The sequence below is a fragment of the Amphiura filiformis genome, chromosome 6, assembly GCF_039555335.1.
Source record: "Amphiura filiformis chromosome 6, Afil_fr2py, whole genome shotgun sequence".
In the NCBI taxonomy this organism is placed as follows: Eukaryota; Metazoa; Echinodermata; class Ophiuroidea; order Amphilepidida; family Amphiuridae; genus Amphiura; species Amphiura filiformis.
This window is the reverse complement of record NC_092633.1, coordinates 77,736,285-77,757,960: the sequence shown is the minus strand read 5'-3', so window position 1 is coordinate 77,757,960 and position 21,676 is coordinate 77,736,285. Positions and strand designations below refer to the sequence as shown.

Below are 21,676 nucleotides of genomic sequence, written 5' to 3'. Positions count from 1 at the left end.
TTTCTTCTTCACCCCTGCCTAATTTTCCTAACTAGCCCTTCCCTCTTGCATAGGTTTAAACTTGATGCGATAACTAAACAATTATCTTTATATGTGATCATCCACCACAAACCCAGTGTAAAGTCGATAGTGCTAATTGATCAATGAAGCATACATATAGTTCAATAGAAAACTACAGAATTTCAAGAGCGAAATTGTGAGCACCTATTTCCCAAGCAATTATGGCAAGTGATATATCTTTTTAAAGCTTGTTTATGGAGATTTTCACTGTTTAATAATCAAAGAAACACAAAATTGCAACTTTATACTGGATCCGTTGTGGATGGTCACATATATGGGAAGGAATGCCACCAATATGTCAAAACTATAATGAAATAGAGGTCACGTTTTGTGTTTGCTCTCAATTTCTTTTGATGATTTAGACATTAATGGTCCTGATCCATTCATCCCCACTTTTAACCCTCAAAATTTTGTTTGGTATGAATAGAAATCCCTTATATTTCTCTTTGACCCTGTGAAATATTATTGAGGCTGAAACATGTGTCCATTACTGTCCAAGTTGGTTAACCAATTCATTTACACGTTAGTCAATGTGGTGTTAAAATGAAAATTATTTGCTCTCACATGGAAATGGATTGACATATCAACATGAAACTTCAAAGATGGGGGGGGGGGGGTGAAACAGCATGTAATGCAATGGGACCATCCACCTTTAATTTGAAGTAAATGAAAGCAAGTCTTACTCTGTAGTGATTTTATAACATGTCCTAAAATCACAGTTGTAATAATGTCTTTCTGCTTGGTTAGTGACCACATCTAGATTGGTCGCCAATGACGCCAAGCATTTAGGCATTGAAGATTCTGATGGTCTGTCATACTGAAATACACACAAATAAAAACAAACAAATGAAACAGAAACATGATGTAATCAGTAGATAGTATATTTACGATCACAATTTAACAAATTCTTAACATTCTACAGTGCAAGTCAGCAAAATGTGTTAATATTTATTGACTTAAATTAAAAAATTTTATCACAAAATATCACATAGCTTATGACACCTAGCTAGCATTGGGGAGATTACTGTTGGTTTACACTAAGCCCTTCAGCAAGCTCTAATGTTCAACATTTATTTGAGGTCCATAACTGCAAAAGATTGGTCTAACAAGTTATGGGAACTACATGTAGGTAAAAACAAGTTTGAAGATTTTAACATTAAATAAAAAAGCCAGGAATATGGAGAATAATGACTGCATAGTTACATGAAACGTATCATAACATTTTAAATAGCTTTTTAAAGACAGTTCTAGAGAAACCAATTGTCCCTACCTTTTTCAAGACAAGTAGGTAAAGGTTTTTGAGAGTGTCTGCTTCTTCCTCTGGACATTGCTGATTCAATGGTACATGCAGAGATCTCATCAACTCTTTCTCTACACAAATGTAAGTAAAAAAGTCATTATTTGTATCATAAATATCAATAAGTCAAAATCTATTTCCTGAACTTCATTAAGCAAATGAAGTTTTTTTTTCAGGCTGACAGCGTTAGCGTTTTTTCGGACGTCACTTCCGTTGCTGATCGGCAGAGCAACTGTCAATATCTAATCAATAAGTCACTAGTATGCCCAAGTGTTTGACCACTAGTGTTTTAAATTGCATGCTGCGTCTGCTTGTATGATATGCCCTTTAGACTATACCCTCAGATATGAAAACAAAAACACTTTAAAAAAAATAAGACCGTTTTAACCAAATTCATTTGGTAAGGTGTGAAGAGCTGGGCTACATTCGGAAACAAATGTACTTATCACAACATATGTGTAATTTTCTTCAATGTCAGTTTTGAAATAGTAAAACAGAATAAATAACTTGAGCTAATGCACCGATACCTTCTTCTGCAGTGAGCATTTGATGTTTCATAAGCAATTCAAATGCTTCAAAGCAGTAGACATCTCTCCTCAAGGCTTCACGGTAGTTCTCAGTGGCAAGTACCCAGTTCTCCATTGCTTCATAGATTTGACCACGTAATAAACATATTGAGCTCTCCACCTGCATATTACAAATAGATTGGTTGAAAAGTAAACCTTTCATGATAAGTAAATATTCATCCAAACAGATGCCCCAATTCCCAATTATACATGTAAGCTCCACCAATAATCCTATTTCAACCATAGACTAATACAGACTACAATGTAATCACCAATAGGTGAAGTCTCAGCATCACCCGTTAATTAATAAGGGCCAATCGTTCTATGGAGTGCGAGAGACGAAACTGGTGTGCACACAACGCATATTTTTACTGTCTTTTGCATAACACTCTATTGCATACCATGAAGGCATGCGACGCACCCAATGCTGGCGTGATTTGTTACATACGCATGATCGAATTGTCCATCCTCATAAATATGCAAGAATTTACAGCATACAAAGCATAGGGACTTTGGGTGTTGGTGAATATTCTTTACAATGTATATATTCTAGTCCGTAATTTCAACCGTTCGTACAGGTACAATGTAAGTTTGTAATAAGACATTAAGACCTGCACAGCAAATAAAGTTATCAACTTTGCTATTGCCAAATTTTTATTTATTTCATTAGTTTATTTCCCTCCTTATTTTTGACTACATAAAAAAGCAGATTTTGCACTGAAAGTCTTATCCGGTTAAGAACCTCTATCTAGCACTGCTACCCTCTACTAAGTTACATGTACATCACTGTACCCAATACTGATCCCCAGATACTGTGAAAAAAGAAAAACCATAAATAATGCAAATCAGCTATTTAATTAGCATATTTTGCACTGAAAATCTAATCAGGTTGAGAACCTCTGGCACAGCTACCCCACTGCTACCCTCTACTAAGTTACATGTACATCACTGTACACAATACTGATCCCCAGATACTGTGAAAAAAGAAAAACCTAACCATATTATGCATAAATAATGCAAATCAGCTATTTAATTAGCATATTTTGCACTGAAAATCTAATCAGGTTGAGAACCTCTGGCACAGCTACCCCACTGCTACCCTCTACTAAGTTACATGTACATCACTATACACAATACTGATCCCCAGATACTGTGAAAAAAGAAAAACCTAACCATATTATGCATAAATAATGCAAATCAGCTATTTAATTAGCATATTTTGCACTGAAAATCTTATCAGGTTGAGAACCTCTGGCACCTCTACACCTACCTTGTTACATCACTGTATCCCATACAGATCTCCATGTTATTATCAGATATTGGGAAAAAAGAAAACCCTAATCAAAATAGAATTACACATAATGCAGACTAGACATACGCACAGAAGGAATACATCATCATTCAAGTCAAGGGGATAATTGTTATAATAATTGAATTGGAAGTGTGATTTAGATTTACAGCACCAGTGACATTCCCTTACATTTTGTATTGAAATTCCTGCTTGTTCTGATTCTTCATCCATCATTGGAATACTACAGCGTTTGTTCTTACTAGGGGTCTTGGCATTGTTCTCTGTTGCATCTAGTATGCTTAAAGCTTCCTCCCATTCTTTAACTGCAGCCTGTTCATGAGAAAAAAAGCAAAATTAACACAATTGTTCCAGTAACATACGGTACATAAACAATAGGAAAAGGGTTTTTTAACACATGTCTTCATATACATAAAAAGCAGCCAGTGAAATAAATTCATTGACCATCCAGGATTTGAACCAGGGACATTCAGATCACTGGACCGATGCTCTACCAAGTGAGCTAATGAGTCAGATGGAGAAGAGCAGTGATATTATTATCTATAACTCGATAAGCGTTCATCATCTTGCATCATCATCTTCTTAATATTCAATAGACTCAGATTAGAAAGAGGTTTTGGAAATCATTCTAAAATCATATTGAAATAAAGTTATACTGTGGGAATTTGGATATGAGAAAGGTTGTAAACACAAGTCTTTAAGGAGGTACTACACCCTTGCCCAATTTTGTGCCTATTTTTGCATTTTTTTCAAAAATTGTAGCGCATTGGTAACAAGTAAGATATGTATATTATAGGGGCAAGGACTACAACTACCGCACCGGAAATTTTATTTCAGCACAGACAACAGTTGCGGAGTTACAGTCAAAAATGAGGGAAAACCAATATTTGATCAATAAATCAATAACTACTTGCCTTGAGTTGCTGAATTTTCAGTGCAGTATTTGTAGTACTTGCCCCTATAATATACATATCTTACTTGTCAGCACTGTGCTATAATTTTTGAGAAAAATGCAAAAATAGGCACAAAATTGGCCAGGGGTGTAGTACCCCTTAAATGACAGCCAGCTAAAAAATTCACTGCTCATCCAGGATTTGAACCAGGGACTGTTAAACTATGTTTCAAATCTTCCAACAACTGATCTCAAGCACCACATTAATTCACCATCCAGGATATACTCATATTGTTTGGGTGGGTATTGTTTTCACCTGTTTGCACCTAGGAGATTTAATGGAAAAACGTCAACCAGCTACGTTACACCTACCAGTGTTGAAGAAGTGATGCTTGGATAGCCACAAAAATTATACTATGAAGTGAAATTCTGTTTACTTGTATGCAGAAGCTCCATGCCAGTTACTTTTATCACATTTATAGGGTTCCCTTTAATTTAGTGAGCACTATTACCTGAGATTTTTGCCAAATGTAATAAAGAAAATAAGAAATAGTCAAATAATTACTTACATGACACTTTGCAATGAGATAACAGCATGCTTTGTGAGTCTGTAAAAATAAAAAAAATAACCACACGTTTTAAAACTTCACTTTGCTGCTATTACTTGCATCAGGGTGTGATTCTAGTAAAAATCCAGAAAAACAGTGTGAAAATGGGCAAAAATACCCTAAAACAGGTTAAAAATCAATAAAATTATGTAAATTTTGGCCACAAAAAATTAGAAAATCTCCAGACAAATCACACCCCTGTTGCATGACACTGTGATTGTGAATGGTATTTTTTATGGAATGTACATATATATATATATGTAAATCTGAATCATGTCGTTTATGTCATAAAACTGACTTTATACTAATAAATTAATAATTACACAGATACACAAGTTGTAACACCATGATTACAAATTTTTATGGCATTTTATTATTTGAAATGTAAATTTGAATAAACTTTGAATATGATCATAAGAAGCCTCTTCAATTGGCTGATCGCTATTTCCTACAACTGACTTCATGCGAATCAATTAGTAATTCTACAATGTGATATATGGTCATTTTCACAGTAAAGGGTGTAACTTTTGATTTTTAGGGTCAAAATTTCAAACCACTTAAATATGTTTCTGTTTACTGTAATCATGCATAGAAGCAACTTAAATTCTAGTAAAATAGTGTTTCAAGGCTTAAACCTTTTGATTTCTGATAAAAAAATTGACATTTCCATAACATTTTGGTTAACATCTAAGAAAAATGTATTTTACATAAGCTCAGAAAATTATGACATGAAAGCTGGAATACATGTGAAATCCCATTCCAAAGTAAGTCAACAGATATAAGTTAAATTTTATACCATGTTTTGCTATGTTTGTAATTGCAATTTTGAAAATTTTTAACATCAAGGGTCATTTGCAATGGAAATTTCCCAACCTTAAACATATTTTTTAAGTTTTAATTGGGTTCCTAAAATAATTTCAATGTCTAACTTCATGTACAAATGGTCATGTGTCATATGGTGGGGCACATTTGCGTTACAAGCACTGATTTTGATCATTTGTCTTCCTTTTCACTAAAATTGATACATATCTAAAACTATACATCTCACACCAGCAAAACTATACATTTTTGGAAAGCTTATGTTCCAAGGAATCCAACTATGCAAAATTGAAGTTGGTATACAGGGTGCGTAAGAAAATATATAGGGTGATATCATGAACAAATTTAATTTTACTAGTAAATTGATTATTTATTGCATTTGCTACTGATATGGAATACCTCAAATGAAATCTAATTTTGTGACAGGCCACACTATGAGCTTTAATAAAATGTATACTTTTGCTATGTTATGATTGACCAAAGTGGTGATACAGGGTGCGGAAATATACGCAACTTCATGCACAAAATGTTGATTACATTTTTGAAAATATTTTCTTTAGAGTGTATCCTACATTTATTTTAACTGCATATTTAGATTCCTGGGGTAAAAAGCTTTCCAAAAATGTATACTTTTCCTATTTTAGGGTGTATAATTCTCAAGATACAACAATTGAAAGCCAAAACGCATGTTGTGACTGAAAATTTTGGCATTTGTGTGTAAGTGAATAGTAAAAAATTGTGAGTCTTGTGACCTGCAGTTCTCAGTGAATACTTGTAAACACGATTAGATAAAATTAATAGCTGAATATGAATAATGAATAAACAAGCTTTCATTTGAGGTATGATTTTCATGTATAGCACACAATTTGACAATGATATAATTAAAATTCAAAAAGATATCATGTCTTCAAAGCATTTGCCATAGAGATTGTACATATTCCTCTACCACATATCCTCTACCACATATCCACCAGGTTTACCTTCGTTAACATTTTAATATTTTGCACTAATTAAACAAATTTGAATTCCAAATTGAGAAACATATTTGAAAATTAGAATATTCAAGCTGTATAATAAGCCCAAACTTGATGCAATTGGACCAAGAATAGCTTTGTGACAACAAGTTAAATCAGAAAGGGGAGAGAAATATGTAACGCCACCAGGTATTTTGTGGTCCCACCATAAGACACATGACCAAATACTACTTGATGAAAGGAACCTCCCAGCCAAGTTTCACAGAAATTGGAGTTATTTTTTAGAATTGGCAATTCAAGCGATTTGTGTTTCGGAGGCTTCAGTTAACAACACAGGTGATCATAAGAGTAAAATATTTGGCTAACTACTACAAGTTGACATGAAAAAATAGGTAAAAAATATCACAATTACCAATTTTCATGCTTTGCTTCTAAGTATTGAATTTCAGTTGTGACAAAAATTAAATTATCACAGCAAGTCATTTTTTTTGTTTCGGAGGCTTCATGTTTACAATGGTTAAACATGGCAGAAGTAGTTTTTTTGAAAACAACACTGTTGGGATCATCTAAGCTGTTATTTTCTTGTGTGTATTGAATCAATGATTCTATGCGGCAGATATTGCAGATTTATAACATGATAATTTTTCACCCATTTGTTAAGTATGGTGTTATTTGCATGTGAAGCCTCCGAACGGGCTTTCTTGGATATCAGTATATTTTTCAAGCATTAACCATAATATCAATTTTTTTTAAATTTATGACATTCTGCACATATCATGCAACAATTACAATGCAGATATCAATATGGAACATACCAATTTAGATATGCATAGATGATAATTAAGTTTACTGTTGTTTCGGAGGCTTCATTTGTTTCGGAGGCTTCAATTGTTAACGGAAAGTTTGTATTGGGTCCCATTTTCAAACGGTGATATATATCTCCATGATTTAAAAACAAGTGACTTGAGGATCTACTTTGCTACATTTTGATAAATAGATTGGATGAGCTCTTTTATTTATATTTGCCCAAGCTTGCTGAACAGTTTGTTTGGAGGCTTCAAAAAGTTAACGGAAAATCGGCTCTTTGAAGTCAAGATTTTATAAAAATTTTAAAAGCTTGCAAATCAACTAATTTTTGTTACCCATTTCAAGTTAAGATATCAACTGTTATGAATCAAGAAGAAGTGAAGAAATAACCAAGAATTATGAACCAAAGCTATACCCACAAAGTTTGTTAACAATTGTTAACGGAAAATGAAGCCTCGAAACGACAAATATCGAAGTCCGGTTCTCAAAAATACAGGGCTGTTCACAATTAAATCTAATGTGGCAGTGTTTACTGAACATATGACCGTACTTTCAGGATAAGAAAAATTATCCATGAACTAACTGAAGAAAACACAGGGTTTTACAAAAATGTTACTGTTTTTTATAGTTTTTCAAGATGGCAATATTAGGTACATTTAAGCCTGCTAAGACTGAACGCAGTAACTCCCGAAAATGATTATGCTACCCAAGGTAGCTGCTAACTAGATGACTTATGTGGCCAAAAATCATGGAATTCTGTGGCTTTATTAGAAAACTACGGATCAAAATGTTAAAAATCCAAAGTTACACCCTTTACCGTGAAAATGACCATATGCAAGTAACACAATGATTATAGTATTACGAATGGTATTTTATCATTTGGAATATAATTTGAATAACTTTGATTATGATGGCATAAGCCTCTTCATTTGGCGGATCGCTCATTTCCTAAAACTGACATATCAATTTATAATTATAATACTTCGCAAGTTGTGGCCCATGTTTTCTTGAATGGTATTTTATTTATGGTAAAAAAATTTACCCTAACCTTGTGTAGATTTTTACTTTTGAGTAGGTGAGATGCCCTGTGATATTGCCCAGTCAGATACAGAGACTGGTAACACTAACCTTGTGTAGATTTTTACTTTTGAGTAAGTGAGATGCCCTGTGATATTGCCCAGTCAGATACAGAGACTGGTAACACTAACCTTGTGTAGATTTTTACTTTTGAGTAAGTGAGATGCCCTGTGATATTGCCCAGTCAGATACAGAGACTGGTAACACTAACCTTGTGTAGATTTTTACTTTTGAGTAAGTGAGATGCCCTGTGATATTGCCCAGTCAGATACAGAGACTGGTAATACTAACCTTGTGTAGATTTTTACTTTTGAGTAAGTGAGATGCCCTGTGATATTGCCCAGTCAGATACAGAGACTGGTAACACTAACCTTGTGTAGATTTTTACTTTTGAGTAGGTGAGATGCTCTGTGATATTGCCCAGTCAGATACAGAGACTGGTAACACTAACCTTGTGTAGATTTTTACTTTTGAGTAAGTGAGATGCCCTGTGATATTGCCCAGTCAGATAGAGAGACTGGTAACACTAACCTTGTGTAGATTTTTACTTTTGAGTAGGTGAGATGCCCTGTGATATTGCCCAGTTAGATACAGAGACTGGTAACACTAACCTTGTGTAGATTTTTACTTTTGAGTAAGTGAGATGCCCTGTGATATTGCCCAGTCAGATAGAGAGACTGGTAACACTAACCTTGTGTAGATTTTTACTTTTGAGTAAGTGAGATGCCCTGTGATATTGCCCAGTCAGATAGAGAGACTGGTAACACTAACCTTGTGTAGATTTTTACTTTTGAGTAAGTGAGATGCCCTGTGATATTGCCCAGTCAGATACAGAGACTGGTAACACTAACCTTGTGTAGATTTTTACTTTTGAGTAAGTGAGATGCCCTGTGATATTGCCCAGTCAGATAGAGAGACTGGTAACACTAACCTTGTGTAGATTTTACTTTTGAGTAAGTGAGATGCCCTGTGATATTGCCCAGTCAGATAGAGAGACTGGTAACACTAACCTTGTGTAGATTTTTACTTTTGAGTAAGTGAGATGCCCTGTGATATTGCCCAGTCAGATACAGAGACTGGTAACACTAACCTTGTGTAGATTTTTACTTTTGAGTAAGTGAGATGCCCTGTGATATTGCCCAGTCAGATAGAGAGACTGGTAACACTAACCTTGTGTAGATTTTTACTTTTGAGTAAGTGAGATGCCCTGTGATATTGCCCAGTCAGATAGAGAGACTGGTAACACTAACCTTGTGTAGATTTTTACTTTTGAGTAAGTGAGATGCCCTGTGATATTGCCCAGTCAGATACAGAGACTGGTAACACTAACCTTGTGTAGATTTTTACTTTTGAGTAGGTGAGATGCCCTGTGATATTGCCCAGTCAGATACAGAGACTGGTAACACTAACCTTGTGTAGATTTTTACTTTTGAGTAAGTGAGATGCCCTGTGATATTGCCCAGTCAGATACAGAGACTGGTAACACTAACCTTGTGTAGATTTTTACTTTTGAGTAAGTGAGATGCCCTGTGATATTGCCCAGTCAGATACAGAGACTGGTAACACTAACCTTGTGTAGATTTTTACTTTTGAGTAAGTGAGATGCCCTGTGATATTGCCCAGTCAGATACAGAGACTGGTAATACTAACCTTGTGTAGATTTTTACTTTTGAGTAAGTGAGATGCCCTGTGATATTGCCCAGTCAGATACAGAGACTGGTAACACTAACCTTGTGTAGATTTTTACTTTTGAGTAGGTGAGATGCTCTGTGATATTGCCCAGTCAGATACAGAGACTGGTAACACTAACCTTGTGTAGATTTTTACTTTTGAGTAAGTGAGATGCCCTGTGATATTGCCCAGTCAGATAGAGAGACTGGTAACACTAACCTTGTGTAGATTTTTACTTTTGAGTAGGTGAGATGCCCTGTGATATTGCCCAGTTAGATACAGAGACTGGTAACACTAACCTTGTGTAGATTTTTACTTTTGAGTAAGTGAGATGCCCTGTGATATTGCCCAGTCAGATAGAGAGACTGGTAACACTAACCTTGTGTAGATTTTTACTTTTGAGTAAGTGAGATGCCCTGTGATATTGCCCAGTCAGATAGAGAGACTGGTAACACTAACCTTGTGTAGATTTTTACTTTTGAGTAAGTGAGATGCCCTGTGATATTGCCCAGTCAGATACAGAGACTGGTAACACTAACCTTGTGTAGATTTTTACTTTTGAGTAAGTGAGATGCCCTGTGATATTGCCCAGTCAGATAGAGAGACTGGTAACACTAACCTTGTGTAGCTTTTTACTTTTGAGTAAGTGAGATGCCCTGTGATATTGCCCAGTCAGATAGAGAGACTGGTAACACTAACCTTGTGTAGATTTTTACTTTTGAGTAAGTGAGATGCCCTGTGATATTGCCCAGTCAGATACAGAGACTGGTAACACTAACCTTGTGTAGATTTTTACTTTTGAGTAAGTGAGATGCCCTGTGATATTGCCCAGTCAGATAGAGAGACTGGTAACACTAACCTTGTGTAGATTTTTACTTTTGAGTAAGTGAGATGCCCTGTGATATTGCCCAGTCAGATAGAGAGACTGGTAACACTAACCTTGTGTAGATTTTTACTTTTGAGTAAGTGAGATGCCCTGTGATATTGCCCAGTCAGATACAGAGACTGGTAACACTAACCTTGTGTAGATTTTTACTTTTGAGTAGGTGAGATGCCCTGTGATATTGCCCAGTCAGATACAGAGACTGGTAACACTAACCTTGTGTAGATTTTTACTTTTGAGTAGGTGAGATGCCCTGTGATATTGCCCAGTCAGATACAGAGACTGGTAACACTAACCTTGTGTAGATTTTTACTTTTGAGTAGGTGAGATGCCCTGTGATATTGCCCAGTCAGATACAGAGACTGGTAACACTAACCTTGTGTAGATTTTTACTTTTGAGTAGGTGAGATGCCCTGTGATATTGCCCAGTCAGATACAGAGACTGGTAACACTAACCTTGTGTAGATTTTTACTTTTGAGTAGGTGAGATGCCCTGTGATATTGGCCAGTCAGATACAGAGACTGGTAACACTAACCTTGTGTAGATTTTTACTTTTGAGTAGGTGAGATGCCCTGTGATATTGCCCAGTCAGATACAGAGACTGGTAACACTAACCTTGTGTAGATTTTTACTTTTGAGTAGGTGAGATGCCCTGTGATATTGCCCAGTCAGATACAGAGACTGGTAACACTAACCTTGTGTAGATTTTTACTTTTGAGTAGGTGAGATGCCCTGTGATATTGCCCAGTCAGATACAGAGACTGGTAACACTAACCTTGTGTAGATTTTTACTTTTGAGTGGGTGAGATGCCCTGTGATATTGCCCAGTCAGATACAGAGACTGGTAACACTAACCTTGTGCAGATTTTTACTTTTGAGTAGGTGAGATGCCCTGTGATATTGCCCAGTCAGATACAGAGACTGGTAACACTAACCTTGTGTAGATTTTTACTTTTGAGTAAGTGAGATGCCCTGTGATATTGGCCAGTCAGATACAGAGACTGGTAACACTAACCTTGTGTAGATTTTTACTTTTGAGTAAATAAGATGCCCTGTGATATTGGCCAGTCAGATACAGAGACTGGTAACACTAACCTTGTGTAGATTTTTACTTTTGAGTAAGTGAGATGCCCTGTGATATTGGCCAGTCAGATACAGAGACTGGTAACACTAACCTTGTGTAGATTTTTACTTTTGAGTAAGTGAGATGCCCTGTGATATTGGCCAGTCAGATACAGAGACTGGTAACACTAACCTTGTGTAGATTTTTACTTTTGAGTAAGTGAGATGCCCTGTGATATTGGCCAGTCAGATACAGAGACTGGTAACACTAACCTTGTGTAGATTTTTACTTTTGAGTAAGTGAGATGCCCTGTGATATTGGCCAGTCAGATACAGAGACTGGTAACACTAACCTTGTGTAGATTTTTACTTTTGAGTAAGTGAGATGCCCTGTGATATTGGCCAGTCAGATACAGAGACTGGTAACACTAACCTTGTGTAGATTTTTACTTTTGAGTAGGTGAGATGCCCTGTGATATTGGCCAGTCAGATACAGAGACTGGTAACACTAACCTTGTGTAGATTTTTACTTTTGAGTAGGTGAGATGCCCTGTGATATTGCCCAGTCAGATACAGAGACTGGTAACACTAACCTTGTGTAGATTTTTACTTGTGCGTAAGCGAGATGCCCTGTGATATTGCCCAGTCAGATACAGAGACTGGTAACACTAACCTTGTGCAGATTTTTACTTTTGAGTAGGTGAGATGCCCTGTGATATTGCCCAGTCAGATACAGAGACTGGTAACACTAACCTTGTGTAGATTTTTACTTTTGAGTAGGTGAGATGCCCTGTGATATTGCCCAGTCAGATACAGAGACTGGTAACACTAACCTTGTGCAGATTTTTACTTTTGAGTGGTGAGATGCCCTGTGATATTGCCCAGTCAGATACAGAGACTGGTAACACTAACCTTGTGTAGATTTTTACTTTTGAGTAGGTGAGATGCCCTGTGATATTGCCCAGTCAGATACAGAGACTGGTAACACTAACCTTGTGTAGATTTTTACTTTTGAGTAGGTGAGATGCCCTGTGATATTGCCCAGTCAGATACAGAGACTGTGCTAACCAATATATATCACTAACTTCACCTGAAAAAGAAATGGGGAATAAATGAGTACCATATTCATTCTAATAAGCGCCCAGGGCGCTTAACAAAGTCATTTTGGGTGGGCGCTTATTTTTTACCTGGTTTACATAATTTTTTTGTTAGGGGCATTTATTAGAGACAAATTTATGTATGTTATAAATGGGTCCTGAGAATGTTCTAGTAGCTTTTCTGATGTAGAAATCTAGTCCTCCAGCTATTTCACTGTATCGACGTCTATCCGTCACTTCAACATTGATAGTACCCGCCTTTAGCAAATTGAAAATACCCTGGGTGGGCGCTTATTGGGGCATGGGCGCTTATTGGAATGAATACGGTACTTGCCTTTTTACTTGAAAATGATTATTGTTGAGAAAGAGATACGCATTGCATTATTCATTGATCTTGCAAGCAAGCATTTACTTTATTTATTATATCAATTCAAAGTTTACGAGTCACATGGTGAAATAATCCGAAGGTACAAATGGACTCTATTTTGCCCTAACCCTTCATGAGTGATGTGTAAACATAGTATGAGTCCATACTATTTGTTCGTTACCATACCGGCAGAAATTGCAAAATGCCTTTAACATTAGCCATTTTGTGTTTTTTATTGGAAACTTACCATTTGATAGTGTCACAACCTTGTCAGCCCAGAACAATGCACTTTCATATTGGTGCTGCAACAGTGAAATGCAAACAGATACATGAACAAAGAATTAAATAGACATAAACAGATGGGTTATTTAATTTTGTATTAACAATACCGTACATTTTCTATGTGTGAGTGCTCTTTACATTTATTATTCATGTTATTTTTAATAACCCTAACCACACCAAACATCAAAAAACCTGAATTCACAAAGCATCTGCAAGTGTGGGTGGTGGGATTTCATCATCATGCGAACAGTCATACATGTATGGGCACAGAAAGCTTGGCCAGGCAAGGTAGACCCTTGTGGCAAGGTATCGCTGTGCGTGTGTCTGGCACCCGAGGGGTTCCTGTTTCAAACCGCACTCGAGAATAAGTTTTCTTTTCTTCTTTCTCCTTTTAAGCTTCCTTCTTTCCTTCCCCCTCACCAAAATAGGCCTGGGGTGTTACGTGTTAGTGTTAATACCATGAAGCGCACTTTTTTACTTACCACAAATTAATTGTTTTGTTAAGGGGGCACTACACCCCTAGCCAATTTTGTGCCTATTTTTGCATTTTTCTCAAAAATTATAGCGCATTGGTGGCAAGTAAGATATGTATATCATAGGGCAAGGACTACAACTACTGCACTGAAAATTCAGCAACTCACGGCAAGTAGTTATTGATTTATTGATCAAATCTCTGATAGGTATGAGACCTTCGAAACAGCGGTCTGTGAAGTTGCTGAGAAAGTTATTGGAAAGCAAGAGCCATGCGGACTACCAAGTTGGGTATCAGATGCAACCATCAGACTTAAACTTGAAAGGGATGAGGCCAGAAAGCGGTACTCCATTTCAAAGTCTCGTCAATCTAGAGAAAGATGGAGGAACTTGAACACCAGCCTTAACAACTCTGATGGGCTTGCTACCCACAATAAGCAGATGGAAGACCTGAAGCTGGCCGACGAGATGGGGTTATACCACCACCTGGAAAATTATACACTCGCTTTCTGGGAAGAACTCAAGGAAAGGGGTGAAAGAGATGGATCAGCTCCAACCAGTGACCATGAACTGCTTGAGGAATGGAAGGAATATTTTAGCTCGCTCCTTAACAACGACAGTGGCACAGCAGCTTCAGAACTTCCTGCACCAGCTGTTGAAGATCTTCCTATTATCACTGAGCCCCCAACTCGCGAAGAAGTAGTCAAAGCAATAGCAGCCATGAAGACCAACAAGGCAGCAGGATTGGACTGTGCTATAACTGCAGAAGCACTTAAGGTTACACAAAGAGGCGATAAAAAAGCGTTATAAAAGGCGATATAAAGTTGTTCTCTAAAACAGAGTTTTCTCAGTAATCAAATATCGTGGCGAGTGAAATGTTGGTGCATTGGATGTAGCTTAACATTTTTGTGTGTGTTATATACAAATTATTAGAATAAATTTGAAAATCCTTCGTTTAAAGCATTTTTACCCACCATGTTCACAAGGTCAAAAACACGTTCCATGAGGTTTTTTTCAAATGTGCGCTTCGTATAAATCCACACCGAGCGATTGTTTTCTTCTTTTTAGTATTGTATTACAAATCGATCAAAGAAATAATGTTGCCATGGAGAAGAACCAAATACAGTACCGATTAAATTTTAAAAGCCCGTTTTGGGGGAAAATTTTGGAGAATTTGCTTGAGAAAAAGCTGGTTTGTGAAATTATCGATATCTTGATTACGAGGCGTTAATTTAGACATCTGAATACCTACATTATTTCTCAACATTCTGCCAATTGCTATTCCATTTGATTTTCACTCCAAATTGAAGCTAGTTTTGCAAAAAACGAGGTTTTCCTCCATCAGTTCGTTCAAAATTTCAGCGCCGACATGCGTGTTTATTCTAAGAGCCATAATGCGGATGCGATTGTAATCATGTAATCAGTGGTAATTGCATCCAATTATAGTTATATGATCCGCTTTGAGAACAGTCAATTGCGTAAGCTGATCTATGGCCGAGTGGATAGAGCGTTGGACTGAGAATCTAATATGAACTATTTTTGTGGGTTCGAGTCTCCGTGTGGCTGAATTTTCTTTCTTTTTTCTCTTTTCTCATTTTTACTTCCTTTCTTTCCTCTTTTCTTTCTCCTTTCTTTTTTCATTTCTTTTTTTTTCTTTTCATTTCTTTCTTTCTTTTTCGTTCATTTTCTTTCTCTCTCTTTCTTTCTCGTTTTCACTATTTCTTTATTCTTTCTTGCTCCATTCTTTTTAGTTTTATTTGATTGATTCGCTGAGTGCAGTGAATCGTGATTGATTGTTTTTCACTTTATATAATTCAGAAATTTGTAGGCCTGCTAAGTCTGTCTTGTTGATTTTCATCCCAAATTCGATTTACAAATAATTGCTTTTTAAGTTAGGCGTGCAGCCTAACTTATTTTTTTCTTGCCGTTTGTTAAGTTAGGCGTGCAGCCTAACTTATTTTTTTCTTGCTGTTTGTTTGTTTCTTTCTTTCTTTCTTTCTCACAATTGACTACTAGTGCTACATCCGTGATCGGATTTCGACCAAACGCATAGGCAAGCCGTATTGGGTCAGTGGCTACAAAAGTCTTAAAAAGTTTTAATATCGGAGGTCATCCAGGGGTCACAGGGGTCAAAATGGTCATTTTTGCCTCATATGTGCCGCACCCCCATTATAATTAGGGGCAAAACATGGAGACATCTAGTCTAGTGTTTTGATAAACAAGCAATGGTTCTGCTGTCTGTGCTTCAAAAGCGTGTAAAACTTCGTCTGGATTCGTCTATTGCCAGGTGGTGAATGCCGTGCATTCTCTAAATTCAGTATATTTCCATCGTCAACCGTGTGGAAAATGTCATACTGGCGGGCGGTTTCACAAGTTGCCGGCTCTATCATACCAGTCGCTGCCTGGCTATTGCAGCTGCAATCCATACATCAAAACGTGTAAATTTTGGCTATTCCAACTGCAATCCATACACCCTTCATGCAAGACATGACTGGAATCGTCCACACAGGGAGTGAATATTACAAATGGAGTCACCCATTGAGGTAGGCCCATTCAAATTCACACGCCCTGTGTGGGAGATTAAGATAATGTCTTCCGGAGAGGTTGTATGAATTTCAACTGGAACAGCCCAGTTGGGGTGTATGAAACCCCAAGTGGGCGATTCATACGAAACAAACTGAGGTATGTTCAGATGCCAATTTTGTTACATATCTTGAGTGTAACTTGTGATGTGATGCCTGTATGCTAGATATAAACAGCTACATCATTTCCACTGATGGCTATAGGGTGTGTGTGTGTGTGGGGGGGGGGGGGGTGATATCTTGGCTAAAACTGCATCACGCCTTCCCATGATGCATTTATGAAAATCAATAATCCCACTATATAGTTTCTACAGATGACGCAATAATGGTGAATAAGGGGTGAGGGGTAAGTAAAATGTTGAAATATGACCGCATTAAACCACAAAGGTCATGTGAGGTCAAAGGTCAGGTCAAATTTAAAGTTGCTCCGATTGGGCTGTAACTGGGAAAATGATCCCTGACACTTGGGGAGTATGAAACCGCAAAGGTCATGTGAGGTCAAAGGTCAGGTCAAATTACAAGTTGCTCTGATTGGGCTGTAACTTGGGGAAAATGATCCCTGACACTTAGGGAGTATAAAACCACAAAGGTCAAGTGAGGTCAAAGGTCAGGTCAAATTTGAAGTTGCTCCAATTAGGCTGTAAGTCGGGAAAATGATCCCTGACACTTTGGGAGTATAAAACCACAAAGGTCATGTGAGGTCAAAGGTCAGGTCAAATTTAAAGTTGCTCCAATTGGGCTGTAAGTCGGGGAAATGATCCCTGACACGTGGGGAGTATAAAACCACAAAGGTCAAGTGAGGTCAAAGGTCAGGTCAAATTTGAAGTTGCTCCAATTAGGCTGTAAGTCGGGAAAATGATCCCTGACACTTTGGGAGTATAAAACCACAAAGGTCATGCGAGGTCAAAGGTCAGGTCAAATTTGAAGTTGCTCCAATGAGGCTGTAATTCGGGGAAAATGATCCCTGACACTTTGGGAGTATAAAACCACAAAGGTCAAGTGAGGTCAAAGGTCAGGTCAATTTTGAAGTTGCTCCAATTAATAATAATAAATAAATTAAATTTCGGATTTATATAGCGCCTTTTTCCAGGTAGATCTTGAAGGATTCAAAGCGCTGTAATTTCGCTGCCATGGTGAATCATCACAATCAGATCGCATCATCTAGGCCAGTTGCAGCCGAACCTCAGGCGCAGACCTATCCGCACTTAGATTGTAACATCCACCAATTATCTGTGCAGCTCCCCAAATTCCATTGGGTGAAGGAAGTTTTTGATAACCAAACAACTAATCACCGATTTTTTTGAAAGCAGGAGGAAACCGGAGATCCCGGAGAAAACCTGCGAGAGCGAGCATGGAATCGGGATAAACCAAGTGCACATGAGTCCTTGGGCGCGCCGGGCTGTAAGTCGGGAAAATGATCCCTGACACTTTGGGAGTATAAAACCACAAAGGTCAAGTGAGGTCAAATTTGAAGTTGCTCCAATTAGGCCTTTGGGAGTATAAAACCACAAAGGTCATGTGAGGTCAAAGGTCAGGTCAAATTACAAGTTGCTCCGATTGGGCTGTAACTGGGAAAATGATCCCTGACACTTGGGGAGTATAAAACCACAAAGGTCAAGTGAGGTCAAAGGTCAGGTCAAATTTGAAGTTGCTCCAAGTAGGCTGTAAGTCAGGGAAAATGATCCCTGACACTTTGGGAGTATAAAACCACAAAGGGCATGTGAGGTCAAAGGTCAGGGCAAATTTGAAGTTGCTCCAATTGGGCTGTAAGTCGGGAGAAATGATCCCTGGGAAGTATTAAACCGCAAAGGTCATTCGAGGTCAAAGGTCAGGTCAAATTTAAAGTTGCTCTGATTGGGCTGCAATTCGGGGAAAATGCACTTGGGGAGTATGAAACGGCAAAGGTCATGTGAGGTCAAAGGTCAGGTCAAATTTAAAGTTGCTCCGATCAGGCTGCAACTTGCGGCAAATGATCCCTAACACTTGGGGAGTGTAAAACCGAAAAGGTCATCCGAGGTCAAATTTAACGTTGCTCAGAATATGAAACCGAAAAGGTCAACCAAAGACAAAGGTCGGGTCAAATTTAACGTTGCACAGTATTGCTGCGTAATGATGTCATCACAGTCATACGCCTAACTTACCTCGTGCCCTTGCAAAGGGCACAGTTGCTCTAGTTTGTTTCTTTCTTTCTTTCTCACAATTGACTACTAGTGCTACATCCGTGATCGGATGTGGACCAAACGCATAGGCAAGCCGTATTGGGTAAGTGGCTACAAAAGTCTTAAAATGTTTTAATATCGGAGGTCATCCAGGGGTCACAGGGGTCAAAAAGGGTGATTTTTGCCTCATATGTGCCGCACCCCCCATTATAATTAGGGGCAAAACATGGAGACATCTAGTCTAGTGTTTTGATAAACAAGAGATAACCACAGGCAATGGTTCTGCTGTCTGTGCTTCAAAACGTGTAAAATTTCGTCAGGATTGGTCTAGTGCTAGGTGGTGAGTGCCGTGCATTCTCTAAATTCAGTAAATTTCCATCGTCAACCGTGTGGAAAATGACATACGGCCGGGCGGTTTCACAAGTTGCCGGCTCTATCATACCAGTCGCCGCCTGGCTATTGCAGCTGCAATCCATACATCAAAACGTGTAAATTTTGGCTATTCCAACTGCAATCCATACACCCTTCATGCAAGACATGACTGGAATCGTCCACACAGGGAGTGAATATTACAAACGGAGTCACCCATTGAGGTAGGCCCATTCAAATTCACACGCCATGTGTGGGAGATTAAGATAATGTCTTCCGGAGAGGTTGTATGAATTTCAACTGGAACAGCCCAGTTGGGGTGTATGAAACCGCAAGTGGGCGATTCACACGAAACAAACTGAGGTATGTTCAGATGCCAATTTTGTTACATATCTTGAGTGTAACTTGTGATGTGATGCCTGTATGCTAGATATAAACAGCTACAACAGTATTATGCATTGCTTGAGATAGTCATATCTTTAAATAGGTGTGATTGCAGTTGTTTGTACATGTACATGTAGAGTTGGCAATGGTATTAGAAGCTATTACATGTGGTTGTGAAATAGGCTATTGTGGGAAATGACTTCATTCAATCAGATGTGATCTGAATATTGTGAGGTTAGTGATGCAGTGGTATTTGTGCTGCACTGGTACTGCACACACGTACTTTTCTTCTTTCTTGAATTGGTTTGTGTGGGGGTGTGTATGTGGGGGGGTGATATCTTGGCTAAAACTGCATCACGCCTTCCCATGATGCATTTATGAAAATCAATAATCCCCACTTTATAGTTTCTACAGATGACGCAATAATGGTAAATAATGGGGGGGGTAAGTAAAATGTTGAAATATGACCGCATTAAACTGCAAAGGTCATGTGAGGTCAAAGGTCAGGTCAAATTACAAGTTGCTCCGATTGGGCTGTAACTCGGGGAAAATGATCCCTGACACTTGGGGAGTATAAAACCACAAAGGTCAAGTGAGGGCAAAGGTCAGGTCAAATTTGAAGTTGCTCCAATTAGGCTGCAAGTCAGGGAAAATGATCCCTGACACTTTGGGAGTATAAAACCACAAAGGTCATGTGAGGTCAAAGGTCAGGTCAAATTTAAAGTTGCTCCAATTGGGCTGTTAGACTGCTGCCCTCAGTCGTCAACCATCTGGATTGACGACTGAGAAAACTATGTGGAAAAAAAGTGACGGATTTTGCAACAGGATTCCTGTGGCATAGAGCGTGCGCAGTTGTGTCCAAATTGACCTTTTGACCGAGTTTGTTGTTTTTAGAAGTTCAGAGCGCGATCTTGTCACAGCGGCGCTGGTACAGCGACGCGGTATACTGGCGCAGCTAGTCAGTCGCGCTCGGCGCACAACCAAAGTCGCATTGAATAGTTTTCAGAAGTCCGTCATGATATGGGCTGTAAGATAATCAGTCGTCACTACGAAGCATACACAGTACATGCGAAGTGTAGACGGCTGATTGGAATTAGTCTATTGGGCTGTAAATCGGGGGAAATGATCCCTGACACTTGGGGAGTATGAAACCGCAAAGGTCATGTGAGGTCAAAGGTCAGGTCAAATTTAAAGTTGCTCCAATTGGGCTGTAAGTCGGGGGAAATGATCCCTGACACTTGGGGAGTATGAAACCACAAAGGTCATGTGAGGTCAAAGGTCAGGTCAAATTTGAAGTTGCTCCAATTAGTAGGCATGTCCACTAAAAATTGAAGTACTTTTAAATTGATTCAGACCTAACTTATTGGATGGCAATTGATGAAAGAAACATTTTGGCGTTTAAATAATCTTAACTGGAACATTATATTTGCTTATAACAACATGAAAATAAGATCATCCTGAAAATTTTATCGATTTTGTTGACATACAACAAAAAATATAAGACCTCAAAACCCATGGTTTGTTTGGTGAAACCTCAAGCATGATCATAGATGGCCGCCATGGAAAATATCTCCATAGAGGAGATGAACAATAAGTGCATTATTTCAAATGAAAAGCGGTAGTCTTAAACATTGTTCAATCTTTTAAGGTCAGCACATTTTATCTTCAAAAATTATTATATTTCATCATGGCATAAGTTTGGTAACATTAATCACTACCAATTTTGAGAAATTTGCTCCAACTCAAAGGTTATCTTTACTGCATTGAGCAATACTGTGTGTGCATGGAAGACATGATGGTCCCCGGTTTTTATACTCCCTATGAAATGGACATGGTAGTGAGAAGTGCACGGGAAGTGCATGATTTGAGATGGGCATGTAGGCTTAAACATTCTTAAATTTCTTAACATCCTACACATTTTGTCTTCATAAATAGTTAA

General features: G+C 37.9%; 1 protein-coding gene across 3 annotated transcripts in view; it reads right to left on the bottom strand.

Moving 5' to 3' along the window:
- The window catches only part of LOC140156075 (cell division cycle protein 16 homolog), a 49,675-nt gene that overhangs the window by 11,703 nt on the left and 16,296 nt on the right, over positions 1-21,676 (bottom strand). Inside the window, exons 2-8 of one of the 3 annotated variants that reach the window (XM_072179190.1) lie at positions 13,738-13,792; positions 13,019-13,116; positions 4,694-4,732; positions 3,404-3,544; positions 1,885-2,044; positions 1,331-1,431; positions 744-877 (exon numbers count right to left, since the gene is read on the bottom strand). In XM_072179190.1, coding sequence (XP_072035291.1) covers positions 744-877; positions 1,331-1,431; positions 1,885-2,044; positions 3,404-3,544; positions 4,694-4,732; positions 13,019-13,116; positions 13,738-13,792 — 728 coding nt within the window. Of the gene's footprint in view, positions 1-743; positions 878-1,330; positions 1,432-1,884; positions 2,045-3,403; positions 3,545-4,693; positions 4,733-8,380; positions 8,508-13,018; positions 13,117-13,737; positions 13,793-21,676 lie in introns of those variants that run through there. The other 2 variants (XM_072179192.1, XM_072179191.1) reach the window with 2 other exon arrangements.